The sequence below is a fragment of the Chlamydotis macqueenii genome, chromosome 2 (genome assembly GCF_036417535.1).
Source record: "Chlamydotis macqueenii isolate bChlMac1 chromosome 2, bChlMac1.mat, whole genome shotgun sequence".
In the NCBI taxonomy this organism is placed as follows: domain Eukaryota; kingdom Metazoa; phylum Chordata; class Aves; order Otidiformes; family Otididae; genus Chlamydotis; species Chlamydotis macqueenii.
Window position 1 is genome coordinate 108,280,188 of NC_141557.1, and position 20,668 is coordinate 108,300,855.

Here is a 20,668-nt window from a genome sequence, read left to right on the forward strand (position 1 = left end):
GTGTGGGCGTGCAGAGGATGACTGTGTAGAAGTGACCCTTTAATTTTCTTTCCATATTATTTTAAAGAACACAGATCTACACGGTATGACCATTGAGAAAGTGTCTGAAAAAAAAGGACAGAAGAGGGACAGACAGACATCAACCCGTCCCCTCCTGCTGGATCCAGATTGTTATTGCCCTGTGGTATTAGGAGACGTGGATTACAGTTGGCAAACTTCTCTTGGCTTACAAGCTTGTCTTTACTGTTTTCCTGAGGTCTGCTTGCCAGCCTTTATTTTCATACTCTGGCATGCCCAGAAATTGTGATGATAAATATTCAGCACTTATGTAGCTCTTTGTGTTTTCAGCTCAGTGTATAAACACTGACAAATGAATCATCCCACATTCCTTGGAGGTGGTACGAACGACAGCCCTGACTGACCTCAACTGCACACACTCAGGGGAGTCAGTCCTTGCCTGTGCAAGACGCAGTCTCCATCAGTTTCTCTAAACACTCTGAGTGGATGTGCTTAATCTCTTGTTTATGTTCATTTAGCTGAATTTGGGAACTTACTGATAATAACTGAGCCAATCAGGTACAGTTTATAACCAAGCTAAATCAGCTATGTTATACAACTTTCATTTTGAAATTAGTTAATTAGGCATATTCCCCACATTTCCCAAGCCTTATTGGTCATTACCCATTATCTTCTTTCCCATATCTTGCTATTTTCTTCTCTTTTTCTGTTTAAAAACAAATGGGAATCAAAGTTTGCATTTCTGCCTTGGTGCATTCTCTGCTAAAAAAGAATATCTTCTTTGCTCATATTTTCTACTGCAGAATCTCTTAATTTAGGTATCAATCCCTCTTGCTTTTTTAAATAGGTTTCACCACCAGCTGAGTAAGTGGAAAATCTCTTTATCCTCTGCATACATCACTGAACCTTGCAGACTGTCCCAGTGTGACTGAAAAGTATCATCATTCCCTTTCAGAGGTGGAAAAATTCCTTAACAGAAAAGTTAGATGAATTGCATAAGACCCCCAGATAGGCAGAGCTTGGAATAAAACTCAAAGTTTTTGGCTGCAGTCTGTGTCCTTAGGTTCCTAGATCACAGACCAAGCTACCTCAAAGTTAAATGAGTACGGAGCTACACTTGAAAAGAATTTCTGTTCTTCTGCATGTGTTATTCTGAGAGGTAACTGTAAATCTCTTAAGGTGGCAGGCAGTTGCATGGTTAGTTGTTGTACCGGGTCGCTTGCACGTTCTGGTCAGGTAGCACCACCCTGCTAAATGCTGATTCTGACCGCAGTTATTTGACCATGGTCTCCTTTCCGTAAATAATTTCTGCTGAAGCTTTACACTCCGTGGACTAGCTGCATAAACGTGTCCGTCCTTCTCCCAGCATGTGAGCTTGGGACAAGAAGGCCATTCGTGGGCTGCACTGCCTGTTTGAGTGTTGGGAGCAGGCTGTCCTCTCTTCACATCCCCTGCTCTGCCTCTGTGAGACTTTCTGAGGTGGGAATGTTGGCTCCTGTCCTTTCAGCAGCTCTGCCAACTTTGAAAGACCAATAACTAATTGGCGTGGAACGACATCATTAAGCTGTGCCTCCTGCTGTGTGCTGGGGTGTCCAAGCTCACCCTCTGGCAAGAAGGAGCCTTTGTGGCCATAGATGTTTCTGAACGTGCCTTTGGTTTTCCCTCTTCCACTTTCCACATGGCTCCTTACAAACCTGGACCTATTTTCTCATTACTTTCAACTCTGAGTAGTTAACTAAACATTAGAAATTTTTAATTTTGTTGGCACGATTTGAGTGGCATCCTTCCCCAAGCAGTGCTGTTCAGTATGAGTTGCTTTTCATTCCCCCATACAGTCACAGGGAATGTGCATGTGCATGAGGAAGAGGAGAGGGCAGCAAACCACTGCACCTGATGTCAACCAACCTCCTCTGCTGAAGTGTTTTCTCCTTCTCCATCCTCTCATCCCAGCAGCACTGCCTCAGCTCCTGCAGCCTGTGTGCTCCCTGAGTTGACTCTGGTTTGTAACTGAAACTGGAAAAAAAAAAATCCTGCTGCATTTATACCTAACTCTCTACCTAAGACATGAGCCAGGCTGCTGCTTTCAAAGCAGTGACACTGTTGGTCCTGGTGAGGAAGGATCGTGTTGAAGGAGACACTCAATCTAAGGCAGGGGCCCTAATGCAATTTCTTCTGCATCTTTATCCCTGTTTCACCTTCTTGCCATCCTGTTCTCCCTCTACCACATGCTCAGCTGTCCGATTGGGATGAAAAGATACTGGAGTCACTACTTCAGCATGTTTCTTCATCAGATGGTCACCTCTGGAAGTCCCAGCAAAGGTCACCAAAGGCTACAGCAACTTTGCTGCTTTTCTGGCTCGCTGATGTGCTGAAAAGAGCAACATCAATATCAGTGCTCACCAGAAATTCAGAGCACAGTTGAGCTGTGTCATGGGTGATTAAACAGTTTAGGGATCCAGAGAGGAGATGCACTGATAGAATAAATCATCATGCCAGGCTTTTGAAGATAGTTTTTTTTCTCAGCAAATAAGGCATTAATAGACTCACATCTACTATTAGTTGGGAATTATTGCCTCTAGGGCAATAAAAGCATACTACTAGCTTTTGGAATAGAAAGTCAGCGTAAAGCTCAATTATTGGATGAAAAGTGGTATATATATATCTCACAAATCTTTATGTTCACATTTAAATTTCCCTCAAGGCAACTGCTTTATTTCAGATATATGAAGTATCTGAATGTCTGAAGTTTAGTAATTTTTAATGGATGTCCAGTCCTTAACAGCTTCCAGTCACATAGTCTCAGAGAAAATTCCGTTACGTGGTTACTTGAAAAAAAAACAGGTTAAATAGCAGATAGTATTTAACATCCTGTTTTAAAGTTGTTAATTCACTTGAGAGCAAAGTGGTTTTGTTGTGGCTGCTTATATGGTTGTTTTGTTCTCCTTAAATTTAGATTTATGTTGTATTTGCAGCTTTTGCAAGCTTTTATACAATTCACAATCCTTAAAGCTACTCTTTCTCCTCTACAGCTTCCTGGATTAATGGCTCATAATTTCTTTCTTTCCTCATTATATGGATGATACTGGCACACAAGTTTTAAATTATTAGTTTATTTCATGAGGTTTCTCATGCAATAGATGATGTGTTTGAAATTCATTTTCCTTTAAAAGAAAAGTCACTGGTGTTCAGAAGAGGGTGGGAGATATACCAGGGCTGGTTTTGTCATTGCCAGAAAAGCTTTGATCCAGTAGAAGCTATGGAAACCAAGACTTGGTAGAAAAAAAGGTACATAGACATCTGCTAAAGAGCTATAGAAATATGATGACATTGAAACAAAAGTTAGAATGATCTACTTACCCACCAAGCCTATATTCACTGTGTGTATGCCTGTATTATAGCGTTGTGATAGCAACACGCTGAAGGAAAACACTTCCAGTCTTAGTCTACGTTTTCAGGTATTTCCAAAAAAGTTATTAACTGTTAAACTGAAATTTATCATAACACTTCTCAACCCAAACAATCAAATTTTTGTGTTATTGTTAATATGGCACAGTTCCACTTAGCCAGTTCTGAATTATCCAAGCAAAGCAGGTTTTAGGACTTTTAAGTGCTAAAAATACTTGTAATACTTTTTAAAGCTTGTATCACTCTGAAATGGATAAATTTAATAACTTTAGTCCAGCTGTGGACTGAGGTTTGTGTCGGCGGTATCTCCCTACACAGTTGTCCTGCTGAGCTGAGGAGAAGGCATGAAGGATCAGCTACTTCTGTGGAATCTTATAAATAACGTGATTTGGAAAGACAAATGCCAGTTTTCCCATTCATTCATTTTTTCCCTTAAAAAGCCATGTGAAACCAAATGCCTCCTGCTCATCTTAACCCTAATTCTTTGGGACACTTAATGCATTTCAGCCAACTTTCCCACCTCTTTCCTCTCTGTGTTCTGCTGTTTCTGTAAAAATGTTGTGTCACTTCAGCGTACCCTGGAGCATTAGCCCCAGTGTGGTCTGAATTCCTAGCCTATAGCCTAGACAGTAACAACTTTCTGGAAGGCGAGGATGGACCTGGAGGTACCGCGAGGCTGAGTCCTTTCCAACAACACATATTTCTTTGGGCATACAGCCAAATGATGTACTAGGGGGAGTGAGGTCGCTCAGAAGATTCCCTTGGAAGAGACTTTACAAATATAACAGAAAACTCAATAGGATGGCTTGTGTGAATGGAGAACTCCTAACTTCTAGGATGGCTGTGTAAAAATATTTTCTGTTTGCTGATTTGTTTTAAAACTCTTTCCACTCCGTCCCCCCTCTTCTCTCCAGAGCATTTTCCAGTTCAACAGCAGTATGTACCTCCTTTAAGTCAATGTTTGAAAAAAGGTTCACTCATCAAGCAGTACTTACAGTTTGGGACATGGCACTTTCAGTATTTCACGTACTCTTCTTCATGAATCTCGATCTTTGGGGCTTGTCTTGTGAAGCATGAAGTTTTACCTTTTCTCCCTGTATGTCAACCTTGTTTTCCCCAGGAAGATTTCTAACACCCACCACGACCACCCTCGCCTCAAGAAAGGCTACACCTTTTTTCACCATTTCTGAGGGTTTACTGTTGATAAATTTCTCTTTTTGTAAATAAACTCTGTTGTTTATTTTTCTGTTCTTGCCTCTCCTTTCCTCTTCTTCTCCTCTTCTTTGCTTTTCCTCTCTTGTTTGACCACTTTTAGCATCTCCATTTAGGGGTCAATCAAATGTCCGTCAATCTTGGTGGTCTCCTACCCCAGACATGTAAGCATCCTTCGCCTCCTCTTCCATGTGCAGAAAGTGAAATAAGTGTGCAATAGAAGATATCCCGATGAGGAAGATTCAGACAGTTCGTAAAATCCAACAGAAATTCAGAAGTTCTACAGAGATGGATTCCCCAAATCCAACCCAGCACAGCAGAAGTCTCTGATGCTATTGCTGTGAATAACCGTCCAATATGTACCGGTCCCAGCAAAAAAAAAAAAATCCTGTAATCATAAATACTAAATCAGGAAATGCAGCTCCTGAAGTGCAGACATTTCTTCAAACTGTAATCTTCATTGCTGTGTTCTGGATTTAATTTCCAGCCTGCTCCCATGTCAAAGAGTTGCCGACTTGCATCATTGTTTTATTTTATTTTATTAGTCTATGGTAAATCTTTTCCTGAAACAGGAAGCAAATCATGTAGAATAATCTTTCCTACTTAAATCAGTCAGTATTTGTAATGTACATCTAGCTTATTGTGGATAAAGAGCAAATGTTACGTGTAATAACAGGAATATTTGTGAAATAGCCGTAAAAAAGTCCTGGAAATTATAAGGTATCATCTGTGATTTGATAATTTTCCACCAAACCCTGTGTGTGTTAGTGTTCAAAGTACGTTATTAAAACCGTAGCTTATTTTGTGTTCTCCATCCTCAAATGCCATCTTGATTTTGTATTATGGTACATTATAAATCTTATATTGCAGTATACATAACTCATGGTGCAGCATACATACTTGTAGTAGCAGCTATGTCTGAGAAAGTTAAAAAAGGATTACTCTTCCATACTGGCAGATCTCTGTGCTTTTCTGTTACCCATTGTCAAAGCAGCTCTGGAGGTGAGACTGCAACTTGCAAGTATTTGCAGTGTTGTAATTCCCCTTTAAAATCAGTGGTGATGTACTGCTACACTATGAGATCTGCAATTTCCAAATCAGTGCCACCTAAGCACACTCCCCAGTCTCGAAAACTACATTTAGTAACCTTAAAGAAATTGGTATGGTTGTCTTTAAGAAGAGATAAGCATTACAACACACATTACACTTCTGCCTAAAATCTCTAGATTGCTCCTCCTGTTATGGATCTATTTTCTTTCTAATGAAACCAAATACACAATTCTCAGTAAAGACACACATTGTTATGGCTTCCCTTGGTAAAAGATAACATGATCGCATTTGGTCTGGGATTTCAAACATCCTGCCTTTACATCCTACGGAAACAGTAGCTTCTGGCTCCTAACAAATGATGTAGTATTGCATGAAATAGCTGTACAGATTTCCTTTTTTCCCTTTGCCACCCAGTTAGCTGGTTTCACTCTGGTTTTTGGCACTATCACCTTGAAAAAGAAATTTTAAGAATATAAGCCAGAAAATTGAGTGTATTAGGAGAACTCTTACTTTCTTATCTCCAGTCTTTCACTATTTCATAGGGTATCTGAAATTCTGTTTCTTTTCCCTATTTTTTTTTGTCAATGAAGAGCATTTAAAGCTATGCCATGATATTAGCATATGCAGTTATTTTATTGACATAATCTTATACCTCTGACCAGAATAATTCTTAATAAGTGGTGTTTAGAAAAATGTTTGATGAATCTGCATGCGGTTTTAAGCTTTTATATGTTTTCCAATGAAGCAAAACCAGAAAATTTCAGTCACCATGCATTGATAATTGGCTACAATGTATGAGGATAAAACAAAGCAGCGTGCAAACTCATGAGCATTTGTAATTAGGCTTCTGAGGTTGAGCAAATTGATACTGAAAATCCACTGCACTCTCAGACCCTTCGGAGGAAATGTAATCAATAGAACATGGTAACAGCCACTGTGAATCACTTCATGTCCTCTTTGATGGAAAGCACTGTATGAATTTTTTATGTGTGGTTTGCACATTGTCAGGAGTTAGGTCAGACTCATGAGAAGGGCTGTTGTATGTCTTTTGCTTCCGTTTAGTGAGTCAGAAGTGAGTCTGTAAAACATTGTAAGTTATTACCTTGGAGGCTTTCTGCAGAAAACACGAATGATTTTGTTATATTAATGTATATTCATAAGTGCTGTATACAAGGCAATTACTTCTGTCACTAAAGTGACACTACCTATATAATTTTTGTTCCCAGTCCTTAAACAAATGAAACAGCTCTCAAACTCAGAATTTCAGCACAGTCTTACCCCAAGTTCTTTCAGACAAGTTAAAGTAAAAGAAAAATACTAAGATCTTAAATTCACTTCCATTCAAATTGGATTGAATGAAAGGAGGAATTTAGTACCACTTTTGTCTCACGTTCCTCTGCTGATGTTTTTTTGAACTGACCAACATGCTTACTCAATGCTGGGAAGACAAAAGAGGTGAAACATTTCCTTAGGAAGACAAGGTAGCAGATACTACTTGGGAGGGGGAAAAAAAAAGGAACGTTAGTTGTCCCTGATTTCTTTTTTCCTTGATTTTATATATTAGTGCATTGAGATTTTGCACTGACCAGTTTAGAAACTGAAGGTCTAATACTGTAGCATTAAAACAGCTTTCACCTATTCCCTAACTGATGTTAAACTATCCAAAGAAACCCAAATGTATTTGGATAAACATTTAAACATAGGCTTCTACTCTGATGTTTTGAGTAGTGTCCAAGCGTGACCCCTAACGCTGTACAAAGAGGGGAAAGCTGTACAGTGTGGTGGAGGTGGACTGTAGATGCTTGTTCTGGACCATTGGATGAGGTTGCTATAAATTGTGAAACTCAAAGAAGATACAGGATAATGACTCCTGGCTTGTTGCATAGTGAAAAGTAGTATGAAAAGTAGTACATGGAGTTGTAGGAAGATATAGCAACTGGAAATCTCACCTAGACAAAACTATTAGAGAAACTAAATGTGGTAGAAAATAATAAGGCAGTAGAAGATTTGCTGTCATTTGAAATCAGGATTGGATGCCTTTCTAAACTGTAAACCGTAATTCAACCACAAATTATTTGTTCAATACAAGAATTATTGTGTTGTCCTACATTGTGCAGGAAGTCAGAGTTATTACTTCCCTTCCTGGCCTTGGAAATTATGAGGCAAATCCTGGTCTGAAATCAACTCCTAAAACATCAGTACACACAGGATCTGAACTGACAAATATATTTCTACAAAGAAAAATGTTCCAGATCATTTTTACTGGAGACAAAATTCACAGACCTAACAGATCTGTAATTACAGATAATTCTGCATATGAGACATATATTTAATTTTTTTTGTGTATGTAGACATACATACAGACATTAGTTCATAGCTAATACCATGAATAATTACTAACACCAATTATTATACTATAATTAATTAAATAATGCATCTGGAGAAGTTTTTGCAATGTACATGACGCAGTAATAAAATGTGGTACTTCAGCAGCTCCTTAGGTCAAATACCTGTGGGTGCAAAAGGAATTTGGTTTTCTGTTTTCAATTAAAATTGAAATTGTTTTTCTGATTTTCAGTGCTAGATTGATATTAAAAGATTTTTTTTTTATCATCACAGCTTGCAACTTTGTCAGGGAGTCACAAAAGATGAAAGTGCATCTGCCAGAAAGACAATTTACAGATTCAGTAGGAAGCTTTGCTGGGAAAACAAGCGTATAGAGTAGGAACTGGACAAAAAGATATCACCTTTATTTTCAGAACTCTTTTTCACTGTGTTATTTCAGAGCATTCCTCAGTCAGACATTCAAGTTCCTCTTGGCGTTTATAATTTCTAATTTTTTCCAAATAATTTCTGCTATACTTTTTTTTAATGAAATACATTTTTCTGAATACTGATGAGACGGAAAACCACAATTTTTGCTTCTTTGCAAAAATAGAAAGATTAATCTGTTACATTTTGCAAATATTCTGTTGTTTTTGACATTACATGCATTCCTTTGAAAAGCAAAGTATTTTGATTAGTAAATGGTCATTAGGTATTTGTTTTATTTGTCTTCTGTATCCGGATGTGCATATGCTTGTCCTGTTCGGCATCTGATTTCCCCCACTTAGGACTCATTCTGGTTTTACTGATGGTATACGTGTAAGTTGTCTCAGACAACGTCACACTAAGATCAGAGTTGGGCACAAATATAGCTGATCGTGATCAATACTGAATGTAAAGACATCTTTGTGGAATGCAGAACTGAAAAATACCGTAATATATGTTGCTTACTGTAAATGCTTATACATTTTATGGCAGTCATTCCTGTATATTTAAAAGCTTTGCATAAGAGAAGATGTCTCTATGCCTCTGAAAAATGTTCCGCACCAGTAATTCTCACTGAAGATAATGATGAAGCATAAATATTGAATGAAGAGCAACTTGTAGCCTTATTAGAGGCCAGAACAGACAGACAGAGCGTTCGTTGCCAAGATGTCAGTGCATTTTGAATTTGATAGATTGGGAATGTTGTGTTGAGTACCTTTGTGACTAACAAGTGTCAAAACCCAAGGAGAATTAAGAAATGAGGAGCAGTTCCTCTAGATTCATGATTTATGAGACAAAATGAAATGAGTTAAAAGAAATACATGGCTGGTCAGGTGGTAGCTAAGAGGGAAGAGATACATTCTCACTTGTTTATATGTGGTGAATGCAGGACCAGAAGGGAGTAGAATTAAGTCCAATAGTATAATGTATGGATCATTTGAAGCAAACAAATGAAACTAACAAAATGAGGATTTAAGTGAAACGTAGCAAAGTTTCCTAACTGGTAAGATTATGTGGAATGTTTCATCAGTGCAGATGAAAGTAAAACACAAGGTTTTGAGACTACAGTTATAGTACATAATGCTGTGTTCTGTAGGGATGGAATATGTGATACAAAGATCACGTCTGCTTGGCAGAAGGGTTGAAGGACCTTCAGAAACTGGTCTTTCCCTCATTTCTACAGGAAATATTAATCACTCACTGTCAATGGAAAGACTTCCTACTTCAGTAAGAATTGGATTTCTCTCGGATTTTGATATGTCTGTGAAACAGAAATAGGGCGATTCGTACTGTGCTTACATAGAAAAGCTTAAAATGAACCAAAGATGGAGGGATGTGCTGTGAAATAGAGGTAGAATATGAAACTAATAGGACCTTCAACAACCCTGATCATTAGTGGGCAAAAATTACAAGTTAGTTGGCAGAGAGGAAGGTAGACAAAACAAAATGTTCCTCTACGCTGATAGAAATATGAACAGAATACAGTCCAGTGTGAATTTCAGTCAGACGGAACCAAACTGTAACACCAGCCGTGAATGTGCTTGGATGCTACGGAAGTTTAAATCTGGGTCAGTTCCAAACAAAGCTATGTCAGCTCCTTTATGTTACACCAATTTATTTTGAATGCAGGATCTTTTTTTTTTTTTCTATTCCAACCTTGGATCCACCCAAAAGCTCTGAGAAGTCTTAAAGTTTATAGCCTTTGGCTTGTGTTGACAATCAAAATGAGGAGTGCAGATAAATGGTTTAATAAAATGCTGTAGAGCTCTAGTTCTGGCAGTTAATGGTATTATACCCATGCCACAAACTCCCAGTGAACGAACAGGTATAACCTCTCCTTTTTCATATTCTTTCCACTCTATAGCATCCAAAGGGCAGTTTTCAGGCAGTAGTACATCTCTGTTGAATATCATTCTTTGTATTCATTCACTCTTTCATGTTGGATCTTACTAGGTAAAGGAAGAAGTAATCTTTTAGACATTTACTGTTTACGATTAAGTCCTCCAGCAGATTTTTTTTTTTTTTGTTATTCTTTCAGAATAATGATAGTTTGGGGTTTGGTGTTTTTTTGTTGTTTTTTTTTTTTTAACAAGAAATAGTTCTCCTTATATTTCTCTTAGAGTCAAATCTATTTCTTGTAAAAACTGAAAACTTTCATACACGTTGTGGAAGAAAAAGCTTTGTCAGTAAGCCAAAACTGTTTATAATGAATACTAACATATGATACTGGTAACTCTATTCACTGTCTTTGGAACACTGCAAAATATTTTACACTGAAAGAACCAGATTAATTTTTACTTCATACTAGTTTTGTTTCAACATCTAACACATCTACAAAGCATCTAATATCTTGTCTTAAATTTAAAATATTGAGGATTTTTCTTTTTTATTCTTAAGTGGTTTTTTCCAATAGAAATTTCTTACTTGATAGAAATATTGTGAGATCCAAGTTTTTCCAGAAATAGTCAAATATCTCATAGCATTGATCTTGATACTGCAACTGCATTAATACTAATTATGGAGTTAATTTTTCTTCTTTATTTTCCTTAATGATTTGATTGTCCAGAACAATTGCCTTTCTGAATATTTTCCTCTTCTGTTCACAGCAGCTATGAATTCAGTGGAGCTCTGTATGTTTATAAGTATTTGCATAATTAGATAGAAAATTATTAATAGTATTAGCTTTAAAAAAAATATGTATCAGTAAGCTTTTCAATGTGCTGAGGAGATGTACTTTACATCTCTGTCCTGGCAGAGTGAATGGAACGGTGTTGTATGTCAGTTTAGTAAATCACTCTGAAATGTCATGTTGCTGTGATTTGCCAAATGGCCGTCCAGCCAGATTTTCTCTCCCTTTTTTCTGTAGCTGTGGACCTAAAGGGTGCAGGTCATTTCAAGTTTTCACATTGAACATGGTAGATATAATAATATTATACTCCCATTTTTTATCTTGAAAGCCAAGTGCAAAACTCATTCCTTTTCATTGAATATTGTGGAATGAAAATATTCACTGCATTTTAGGTAAGATGGCAAATACTGTTTTTGAACAGAGCAATCAGAATTATAGGTAAGCAAAAATTACTGAAAATTTTTTTTGAACATTGTAAGATTTGGTGTTTATTCTCCAATTCTTGTTTTTTTATATCCACAGGTTGTTTGGTGTGACTTCTCTTACTCAGACAAATTGCTCAAGCACTTGGATGATCATCAAAAACCAAGAATTACATTGGTATCACCATGCTAATCCAATCTTACTGCTGGTGATGTACTACACCCTCGCAACTCTTATCCGACTTTGGCTACAAGAGCCCATTGTAAGTGTAACTTCCTTCTCTTTTGTAGAACTAATGATTGTGAAACTAGCCAATGCAGATATTCACTAGCAGAGGTGCAAACATTCAGGAAAGTTAAGGGAAATAGCAAGTGCAAGCTGGTACCTTGAATTTGATCTTTTTGATAAATGTCTTCAAGAGTCTGATCTTGCAGAAGTTACGTGGATATTCTTCTTAAAGTCAGGAGGACTATTTGTGAAGGGACTACAATGTCAGAGCATTAACACTTACTCTGATTTGGAAAGCCAGTATCGATATGAAGTAGTGTAGGTACTGTCAAATAGAAGGCAAACACCCAGGGCTTTTCTAGCAGGACTGTAGTAGGATATAGGCTGGCACAGGATACTGCGAGACAAAACTGAGATTTTCTGTTTTGTCATAGTGAGAGAAAAATTGTCATAAAACCTTTCCTCCTTAATCTGTGCGCCTGAGTGAAAATCCCAGCTTTCATTTAAGAGCAAGAGGAAAAGGAGACAAAAAGTAAATTTTTACTTCATTCAGTTTCTGAGGGAAAAGGGAATGTAAGAACCCAAAAGTATTTTAAAAGCTTAGAAACTGGAAGTATAAAGGGGTTGATCCTAAGCATTATTTATTTTAATCTCCTGACTGTCTGAGGCTTGATCTAAGTTTTAGAGTTCAGGTTTAGCAATACTGTAAACCATACTGAAAATGCTCATAACTGACCTGTGAATTAGTGGAGCTTGTGGCAGCAAGTAGAAATGTTGAAGGTTTTCTTATTTTAAGGGTGTTTCTTCATATAACGGATAATGTAACATTTTTACATTTAAAAAGGCAGACAAAATACATCACCTCTGAAATGAGATGTCTCTTATTTGGGGTTCACGTTGGCTTCATAATAAAATATGAATGATGCCAGAACTGTCAGCTTGAGTTACTAAAAAATTGTGTCTTAATTTTCCAGAAGTCTCAAGATTGACTTTTTTAAAGTCACAAGGTTTTAGAAGACTGTGGTCTTTAGAAGACAGTGTCAGCCCTCTGACACTGGGTTTTTTCAGGGTTTTTTTCCTTTTTTTTTTTTTTTTTTCCTGCAGCTGCAGCAGCTGGAAACTTGCTTTTTTTTTTTTTTTTTCATCTTAAGTGAAAACTGAGATTTCCAAATAACAATATGATTTTAGCATTGGGGCTGTAACTAAAACTTCACATCTCACAAACTGTGTAATAAAATCATGAGAACGACTCACAGAGGAGTAACCACATGTGAAATGCTGTTAGTGGCAGCTGTGTGATCTCAGCGTCTCTGGGAATTCATTTACAGTATCCAGTTTGTTTTCATCCAGCTTTCACCATCTTTACATTTGGTGCTGGGTCTAAGTTAGTTACTGTGCTTTTTCAGTGAAGAGAAATGGGCCTGTCTGTCTCAGGACAGAGTGAATCCTGGAAGTTCCTCCAGGGACTAGAGAGGAACTATAATGTACTTGCCTGCACTTTTTTCTTTTAAACTACTTGTGTTGTCTGAGATGGATATTCCCATAAGACACTAAAATCAGTCTCTGAGAACTGTAAACAAGTCAAATTGAAGATGCTTTCTAAGCAATTGAGCTAGAGCGAGTAAGTATTAAAAGAGATTAATTTACGCAAAGTTGATGTCTCTCAAATCCATAGCTACATGAGCGGCAATACAAAGTCTTGGTACTCCCACGGGAACTTCAGATGCTGGGGGAATGATACTTCCCTCCAAAGAGAAATGGACACTTAAAAAAGAGAACATTTGATACTCAGGCATTAGTGGTTATTTTTGATGCACAGGATGTAGTGATGCAAGGCTTTGTCATTAGAAGGAGATGCTGAGATTTGCAAAATTTACCATCTTTTACACACTTTTTCCTTATGGTCTTTTTTTTGTCTATATACATTTTGTTATTCCTTTCGTGGTGCTACAGATCAGGATTTAATCTTCCTCTTACTAGCTTTCTCGTGGTAGACTCTGTTCTCAATTATTTAAATCCAGAAATAACTATATTCCAGGTTTTACTGGAATTTTTTTGACTTCTGAATTTGTGGTGCATTTGATTCATTATGGAACTAAGGAGATAACCTGTCTTTGCAATCTCTGGTAATTTCAAAGTTACACTATATTTAGGGTCTCATCACTAACCTACCTATATTTGGAGGAACGGCAAAGACAATATGTTATGTGCTGTTTAGTGTAAAGCAGTTCTCTGCATAGTGCTGTCATTGGAGCATCTCATCTTAGAAATTTTAATCAAAAGAATCTCATGAACAAAACCTGTTCTGAACAAAATACGTATGATAGATTATACATAAGGAAATATTTATTCAGTCAAAAAAGATGTACGTAAGCTAAATGTAACACTGGCATGGCGCACTCTGCAAACAGAGTAAGACATGTAGACCTGGTGTTTTTTCCTTCTGTGAATTGCATCTCGAGGTCCTCCTGTGGATGAAGTTCCTGCTGGATTGCAGTAGGAGTTGGCTCTGAGACAGATGCTCGTGAGACTGTCTCTGAATACTGCAGCTGATGAACAACTTTACAAGAACAATGCCCACTTCAAGTCTTGAGTTTCAGGATGAAGTTTTTTGTGTGTGTGCCACAGTCTGTCAAAGTACAGCATGTATGAGATTTCAGTGTATGGTCTCTGTGTGGGATTCTGTATGGATCTTACTCATGCAAAACACCTTGGTGGTCAGTGGAAGTTTTGCTTTTCTTATACCAGCTATTTTGGATCCTGATTTGTTCTAACATGAGTCTTGTGAAATTCTACATCTGGAAATAAGAGAGGCTATTTGCCTCTGGAGGCTTCAGCTCATAGTTGTAACTGCTAGTACTGAATATATGAATATGGACAATTCATTCTGTCCAGTAAGTGGTAAAGAATAGTACAGAGTTAGAGCAATTTAATGTAGAATCATCTTAGAGAATTTTTAGAATTGTTTGAATTAAGAGGCATTTGAGTTAAGATGCATTTGAGAGTTGCTCAGGTAGTGGAAGAACTGAAAGAATTAGACAAGTCAAAGGACTCTCACAAGCTGCAGTCATATGACTGGTACTGTGTTTTCTGACTTTTCTCTTTCATCTGTGAAAGATAAAAGATTTCCCACCCTTCCCTATATAGTCTCTTAGGCTAATGTTGTGTTACTAAAATAATTGTCTACATCTTAGGTCTTTTGGTGTTGTTCTGATCACCCTGGTGCCAAACTACACGCTGTTGATAAACAGTTCTTTATGCTCCACATTTATATTAAAGTTTCAAATGGCAGTGACAAGTATTGTAAGCACAGAATCAGTTTATTTCATCTTACAGTTTGGCTAGAAATGCCCTTTTGCAGTAAAATATAAATACACAATCGTATGTGAAATGTGCTACGATTGCCTCTGAGAAGTAAAACTAAATTAATAACCATTGTTTATCTAAGTCAAGATTTAAAAAATAGAACCTTAATGTTAAGATTGGAATGGAGAGAGTTTCAAAACCAGCTAGGATGTTTGGATGTCCTGTTCCCATGGGCAGCTTTGCAGACCTCTGCCCAGCACCCTGGTTTATTCTTATTCTATTGCATCAGCTGATTTCGCATAAGCAATGCGAAGACTTACCACCAGCTAGTTCCCATTAAAAGCCTAATTTGAGACCCTGCCTTTGAAGCACCTCAAGTTCAGACAAAACCTAACTTTTACACCATGAGGTATTCCTTTGTTGGCAGCAGATAGAGTCTAAGTAAAACAGCAAGTGCCAGGGCAGATGGATATTCTGTTGCAAATCTTCAAAACTTCATTTGGAGGAGAAATACAAGTATCTGCTAAGTAGAAATGACAAAATAGGCAAGAGAAAAATCTCAAGTTCTTGCAAACAGACCATTCAAGTTGAAATAAAATATGACAATTATTTGACTTGACCAGTTGTTTTGTACTTAGTAACAGAGTAAGTTCAGAGTAATGCTACTAAAGCTGGTGTGTAATCTATGTTTTGGAAGCTCAGCAGAGTTCCTGAACCTCCACTTAAATCCTACTGAAGTTAGTAAGACCTTGCCCCAAGTTCCAGGTTCTACAAGCACTTGCTGAATAGGGATGGTTTTATGTAGCAAGACCTTATAACTGTACGAATGAGGATTTGGCTCAATACTCTAAACAACTGATACTGGTGGAGGTTGTGATGAGAGGAAATAGAGTTTTGATAATTCTTTGAATTTGGTGATTCAAAGTTTGTTGAGCTTTGGTAAGTTCAAGAGCAATGCAGAACACAACTTGAGCACCTTTCATTTCTTATTAGACTCACGTGTGTTTATATTTAATACTACAGGACATTTTTTTGCATAGGAAAAGAGTTTTTAAAGCAGTACTTTGAAACATATATGCATATATAAGTCTACCTTTCAGTCATCACCATTCCTACTAGTTTTGAGTTAAACATCCAGGCAATAATGGATGGCAGAGTGCAATAGACACTGCTATTATTATTCCATAATAATAAGGTTTTTGCATACCTTATTATTCCATAATAAGGTTTTTGCATACCTTCTGCTGAAATTTTGAATGCTTACTATTTCCATCAGAGCCAAAAATCTAAAAAACCATACGAAGTCTTGGGAGGAGAAGAGAAACCAGAAAACTAAGGAAGTAGAGAGGGCAAATAGCAATGGAAATTAAAAGTACGGTCATCGTCTAAGGATCAAAATGGGAAATTGGGCAAAGGCAGAAAGCAGAGTAATTTCAGTAGAAGCAGCTTTTCCCTGATGGTATCCTGGGGCCAGTGAGTCCTGCTGAGCAACACTGTACTGGAGATGCTCCCAGCTTTCACATGCAGCCGGCTGGCTCCAGAGCACCCCCTTCTTCACTTCAGCACCACGTGCTTGAGCTTCCTCCTCTCACTAGTGTGAACAGCAGGGTTCTGTTGCTTTGTGACAGCTCAGCTGGGAAGTTCAAGATTGCAGGAGTGTTCTGGTTTTATTTAGTAGTGGGGGGGTGGGGGCTATGGTGGCAGCTTCTATAAGAAGCTTCTAGAAGTTGTTTCTTCTTTGTCCAGTGGACTCAACCAGGCCTAGGGCAGACCCACTGCTGGCTAGGGCTGAGCCAATTAGTAGCAGAATGTTCCGTGATTATGCCTCTGCGATAACGTGTTTAAGAAGAGGAAAAACAGAAAAAAAAAAAGTAGTAAAGATGTGAAGCTGGAGCGGGGGCAGAGAGGGGGAGGTGTGAGCCTTGTGGGCCTTGCAGCCCTCACCCTCTGGCCTCCGGCCGGGCTGCCAACTGGGCCATCTTAGTGGAGATGAGATGTGAAGAGAACCTGAGAGGCGTCTGCCTGCCTGTTGTGAAGAATTTCTTGTGAGAGGAATGGCTGCAGACGCCAAGGTCAGTGAAGAAGGAGGGGGAGGAGTAGTGCTGCTCCTGGCCAAGATTCCCCTGCAGCCCGTGGTGCAGCCCATGGCGAAGCAGGCTGGGGGGGGAGTGAGAGAGAGAGACTGCATAGTCTCGTCCCGAGCAGGGCGAAACTATGACAAGGAGAAAGAGGGACGCTGCAGGAAGAGGTCTAGAGGAGCCTGAAGAGGAGCTGTGACTTAGCATGGTTTATTTACACATACCCAGGTTATGTACACTTGGCACTATGCTATAATAACACCCATGTTCAGTCTATTTGAGAGGCCCCATACTCCCCTGGGCCACGAAATTAAGACGGAGATAAGACCACTGTGTTAGTAATCCTCTGCAGTTTAATGGTAATAGTTCCTGACACAGATGAAGAAATAGAGCATGTGGATCAAAGACAATCACAGAGTCACAAATTTCTAAGTTACAAAGCAGTCCAGGTTGGAAGAGACCTCTGGAGACTACCTGATCCAACTTTTTGTGAGAGCAGAGCCTCAGATTAGGTTGTCCAGGGCCAAGTCTCAGATGTTTCCAGCAAAGGCAGCCAATGCCCATGATTAATTGTTCTCACAGTGAAATATTTTTTTTCTATATCCAGAAGGCATTTCCCCAAAGCAAATTATGCCCTTCGCTTCTTGTCCTATAACCATGCCTTGCTGTGAGAACAGTACTTTTGTCTTCTCTAAAACTATGATTTAGGTATTAGAGGGCTGGGAAAAAAAAACCAAAACAATTCCTGTATCCTTCAGCTTCTCCAATCCTCTAATCATCTTGGCAATTGTCTGGTGGACCCTCTCCAGGTTTTCTATGTCTCTCTTGAACTGAGAGATGCCAGAACTGAATTGCAGGTATGGCCTGACACTTGCCAGGTACAGTGGAATAATCACATGTCTTGATCTGCTGGCAGTACTCTTGCTGATGCAGCCCAGGACATGTTTGCCTTCATGGCTGCCACAGTTCACTGCTGGCTCATGTTCAGCTTGCTGTGCACCAGGACCCCCTGCACCTATTCCACAGTGCTGCTCCCCACAGCCTCTACTGTTATATGGGTTTATTCCAGTTGCAGGACTTGATATTGATCTTTGTAGACCTAGTGCATTTTTTATTGGCCCATCTCTAGCCTATCTCTGTATGGTGGCTCTTCCTTCTGCCCCATCTACCTCACATCCTAGTTCAGTGTTATCCACAACCTTTGTGTAGGTGCATTCCATCCACATAGTTTTGAAGATACTGAATAGTACCAGACCTACTGTCAGTCCCTGAGGAGCTCCACTCATGACCAACTACCATTTTGACCTTGAGCTACTTCCCCACTTTGAGCAAGACAGTCTATCCAGTTCTCCGTTCTCCACCCATCTTGTGGTCCATCTGCCAAGCCCATATCTTACCAACTTTTCAGCAAAGGTGTTGTGCTGACATCCACAGCTCTCCCTTCATCCACTGAGCCAGTTTCAGCATACATAGTTATCAGATTACCCTTGGTAAAACTGTATTGGCTTTTTTTCAGTCATCTTGTCCTACATATGAGTGTGAGCACCCACTGGTATTTTTTATGGCTTGGCTCAGAAGCTAGACTAGATGAGCCTAGATGGATGACCAGAACTGACTACTTTGTTATGTACTAAGGCATGGATGGTGAGTGAGGTTAGCCTTTGATGGTAGATATGTATGCTTAAAAGTTTTGATCTTTGCAGTTCTTCAGTTGTTCAGTGAAGCAGAATTGACTTTTCACATATATAGGCAAATGAGAAGAGTGAATTTTCTTTCAATACACTGCCTTGAAATTTAAACATCTTTATATTGGCTTATGGTATGATTATATAGTAAGGTAGGATGTGGAGGTCTGTGTAATTCTGGTGTCTCATAACTATCAGGAAACATCTTTGCATTGACAGACTGGCAGTTATAGAAAAGCTCTGTCATCATTTCTGAAAATACTATTTCAGTAAGCATCATCTATCATAGAATGAGTGCATTAGACACTAAAAGATGTTCCAAAAGCCTGTTTTGGAGAGGGAGCGTCAATTAGGGGAAAATTTAAATTCCTCTGGTAAGATTATTATTTACAGAGCTATAACTAGTCTTGTCATTTGTATTGTTTAGCAGATGCCTGACGAAGAGAAATCTGTTAGCAGGGAAGATGACAAGGAAATAGCCTGCAGCCCAGTTCCAATGACAGCGGAGAGAAGACGCAGTCTGTGGTATGCAAGCCACTATACAACTGATGAAAGAAAAGTAAGGCTGGAGGGGAAGGGGTCTCTGCATTAAATATATTTCAATTAGTTAGTTTTGTCACAGTTACTGTGAAATTAAGGGAAGCAGCATTATATAGGTTGCAAGTAAGAAGATCTTTACATGTGCTTATGTAAATCAGATATGACATCAAGGCTGTGTGGCAGAGTAGGAATATATTTTGTAAAAATTAATAAAACAAAACTAAGAGCCAGTGTGAGGAAGTAAAAAAAGAGGGTGCTCTATGTTTTCAGCTTCTGCGTTTAAGAAATTTAAGGCCAGACTTTTGGCATGAGGCCATAATGTTTGTGCAAAACAGTTACCATGTTTGTCAGGGAGATAAATCCTGATGTAAAGATCTAATCTGCCTCGTAACTACTAATTAGCACTGTCATTGGTAAGGGGGGACTGCCAGCTTATCTTCTTCCAAGCATACTGGTGCCTATGTTGGATATTTGCAGCAGGACAAGTAGGATAGCTGGTGTAAAAGCTCCTGGAAAAGTCTGATTTTCTACCATCTGTCCTCACCAGCTGCAGTGCAAAATTTCATTTGGCGAGTTGCAGTCAAATTTGAGATATGCAAACACTCAAGCCCCAATAACTTCACCATAGTAAAAGTAATGGTAAATGAACTGGCGAATGAATTAAGTATCATATTTTATATTTAGTATAAACATTTCATTGGAAGTATTTTTGTAATTACAGTAGTGCTAATGATCACTTAAAAACTTAGTTTTTAAATGTTGGATCATTAGAAAGACATTAGAAAGCAGTTAATCAGTATAATGCCATACTGATTAATTCTTTGACCTAGTATCTAAAATTTCAATGCAATACTCTCAGTTTTGGTTTAGAATTCATAGGAACATACAGTAAAGTTACGTCAATGCTATGGCACACTGAATATCATTTTATGGAGCACAGTGTACAATTCTGCTGATTTTCTAAGAATTCTTTCTGAATTTCTTAGTGCAAATCTGCAAAAGTCAGCAAATACGCATGCATGTATTCAAGTTAGACTTATTAATGCTTGAGCCATGCTTCTTTAATAATTTGTCCTTGCATTGCTTTTTGCAGCTTCTGTCAATGACCCACGATGAATACAAGCCATCGGATGTTAGTATACTACTAGTCTTTGTAATTTTGTAATTCTTAATGTGTGTAAATATGGATTACACGGATATCTACAGATAAAAGCTTAGATTACATTTTTAAAAGTCTTTATTTTAGTTAGCCTGCCATTTACCCTGTAACCTTGATTATCCTA

The 20,668-nt window shown here is 38.4% G+C and overlaps 1 protein-coding gene across 1 annotated transcript in view; it reads left to right on the plus strand.

The window, feature by feature from the left end:
• The window catches only part of PIEZO2 (piezo type mechanosensitive ion channel component 2), a 323,563-nt gene that overhangs the window by 204,017 nt on the left and 98,878 nt on the right, over positions 1 to 20,668 (plus strand). Inside the window, exons 8-10 of the mRNA XM_086740615.1 lie at positions 11,648 to 11,810; positions 19,273 to 19,404; positions 20,479 to 20,517. Coding sequence (XP_086596741.1) covers positions 11,648 to 11,810; positions 19,273 to 19,404; positions 20,479 to 20,517 — 334 coding nt within the window. The remainder of the gene's footprint in view (positions 1 to 11,647; positions 11,811 to 19,272; positions 19,405 to 20,478; positions 20,518 to 20,668) is intronic.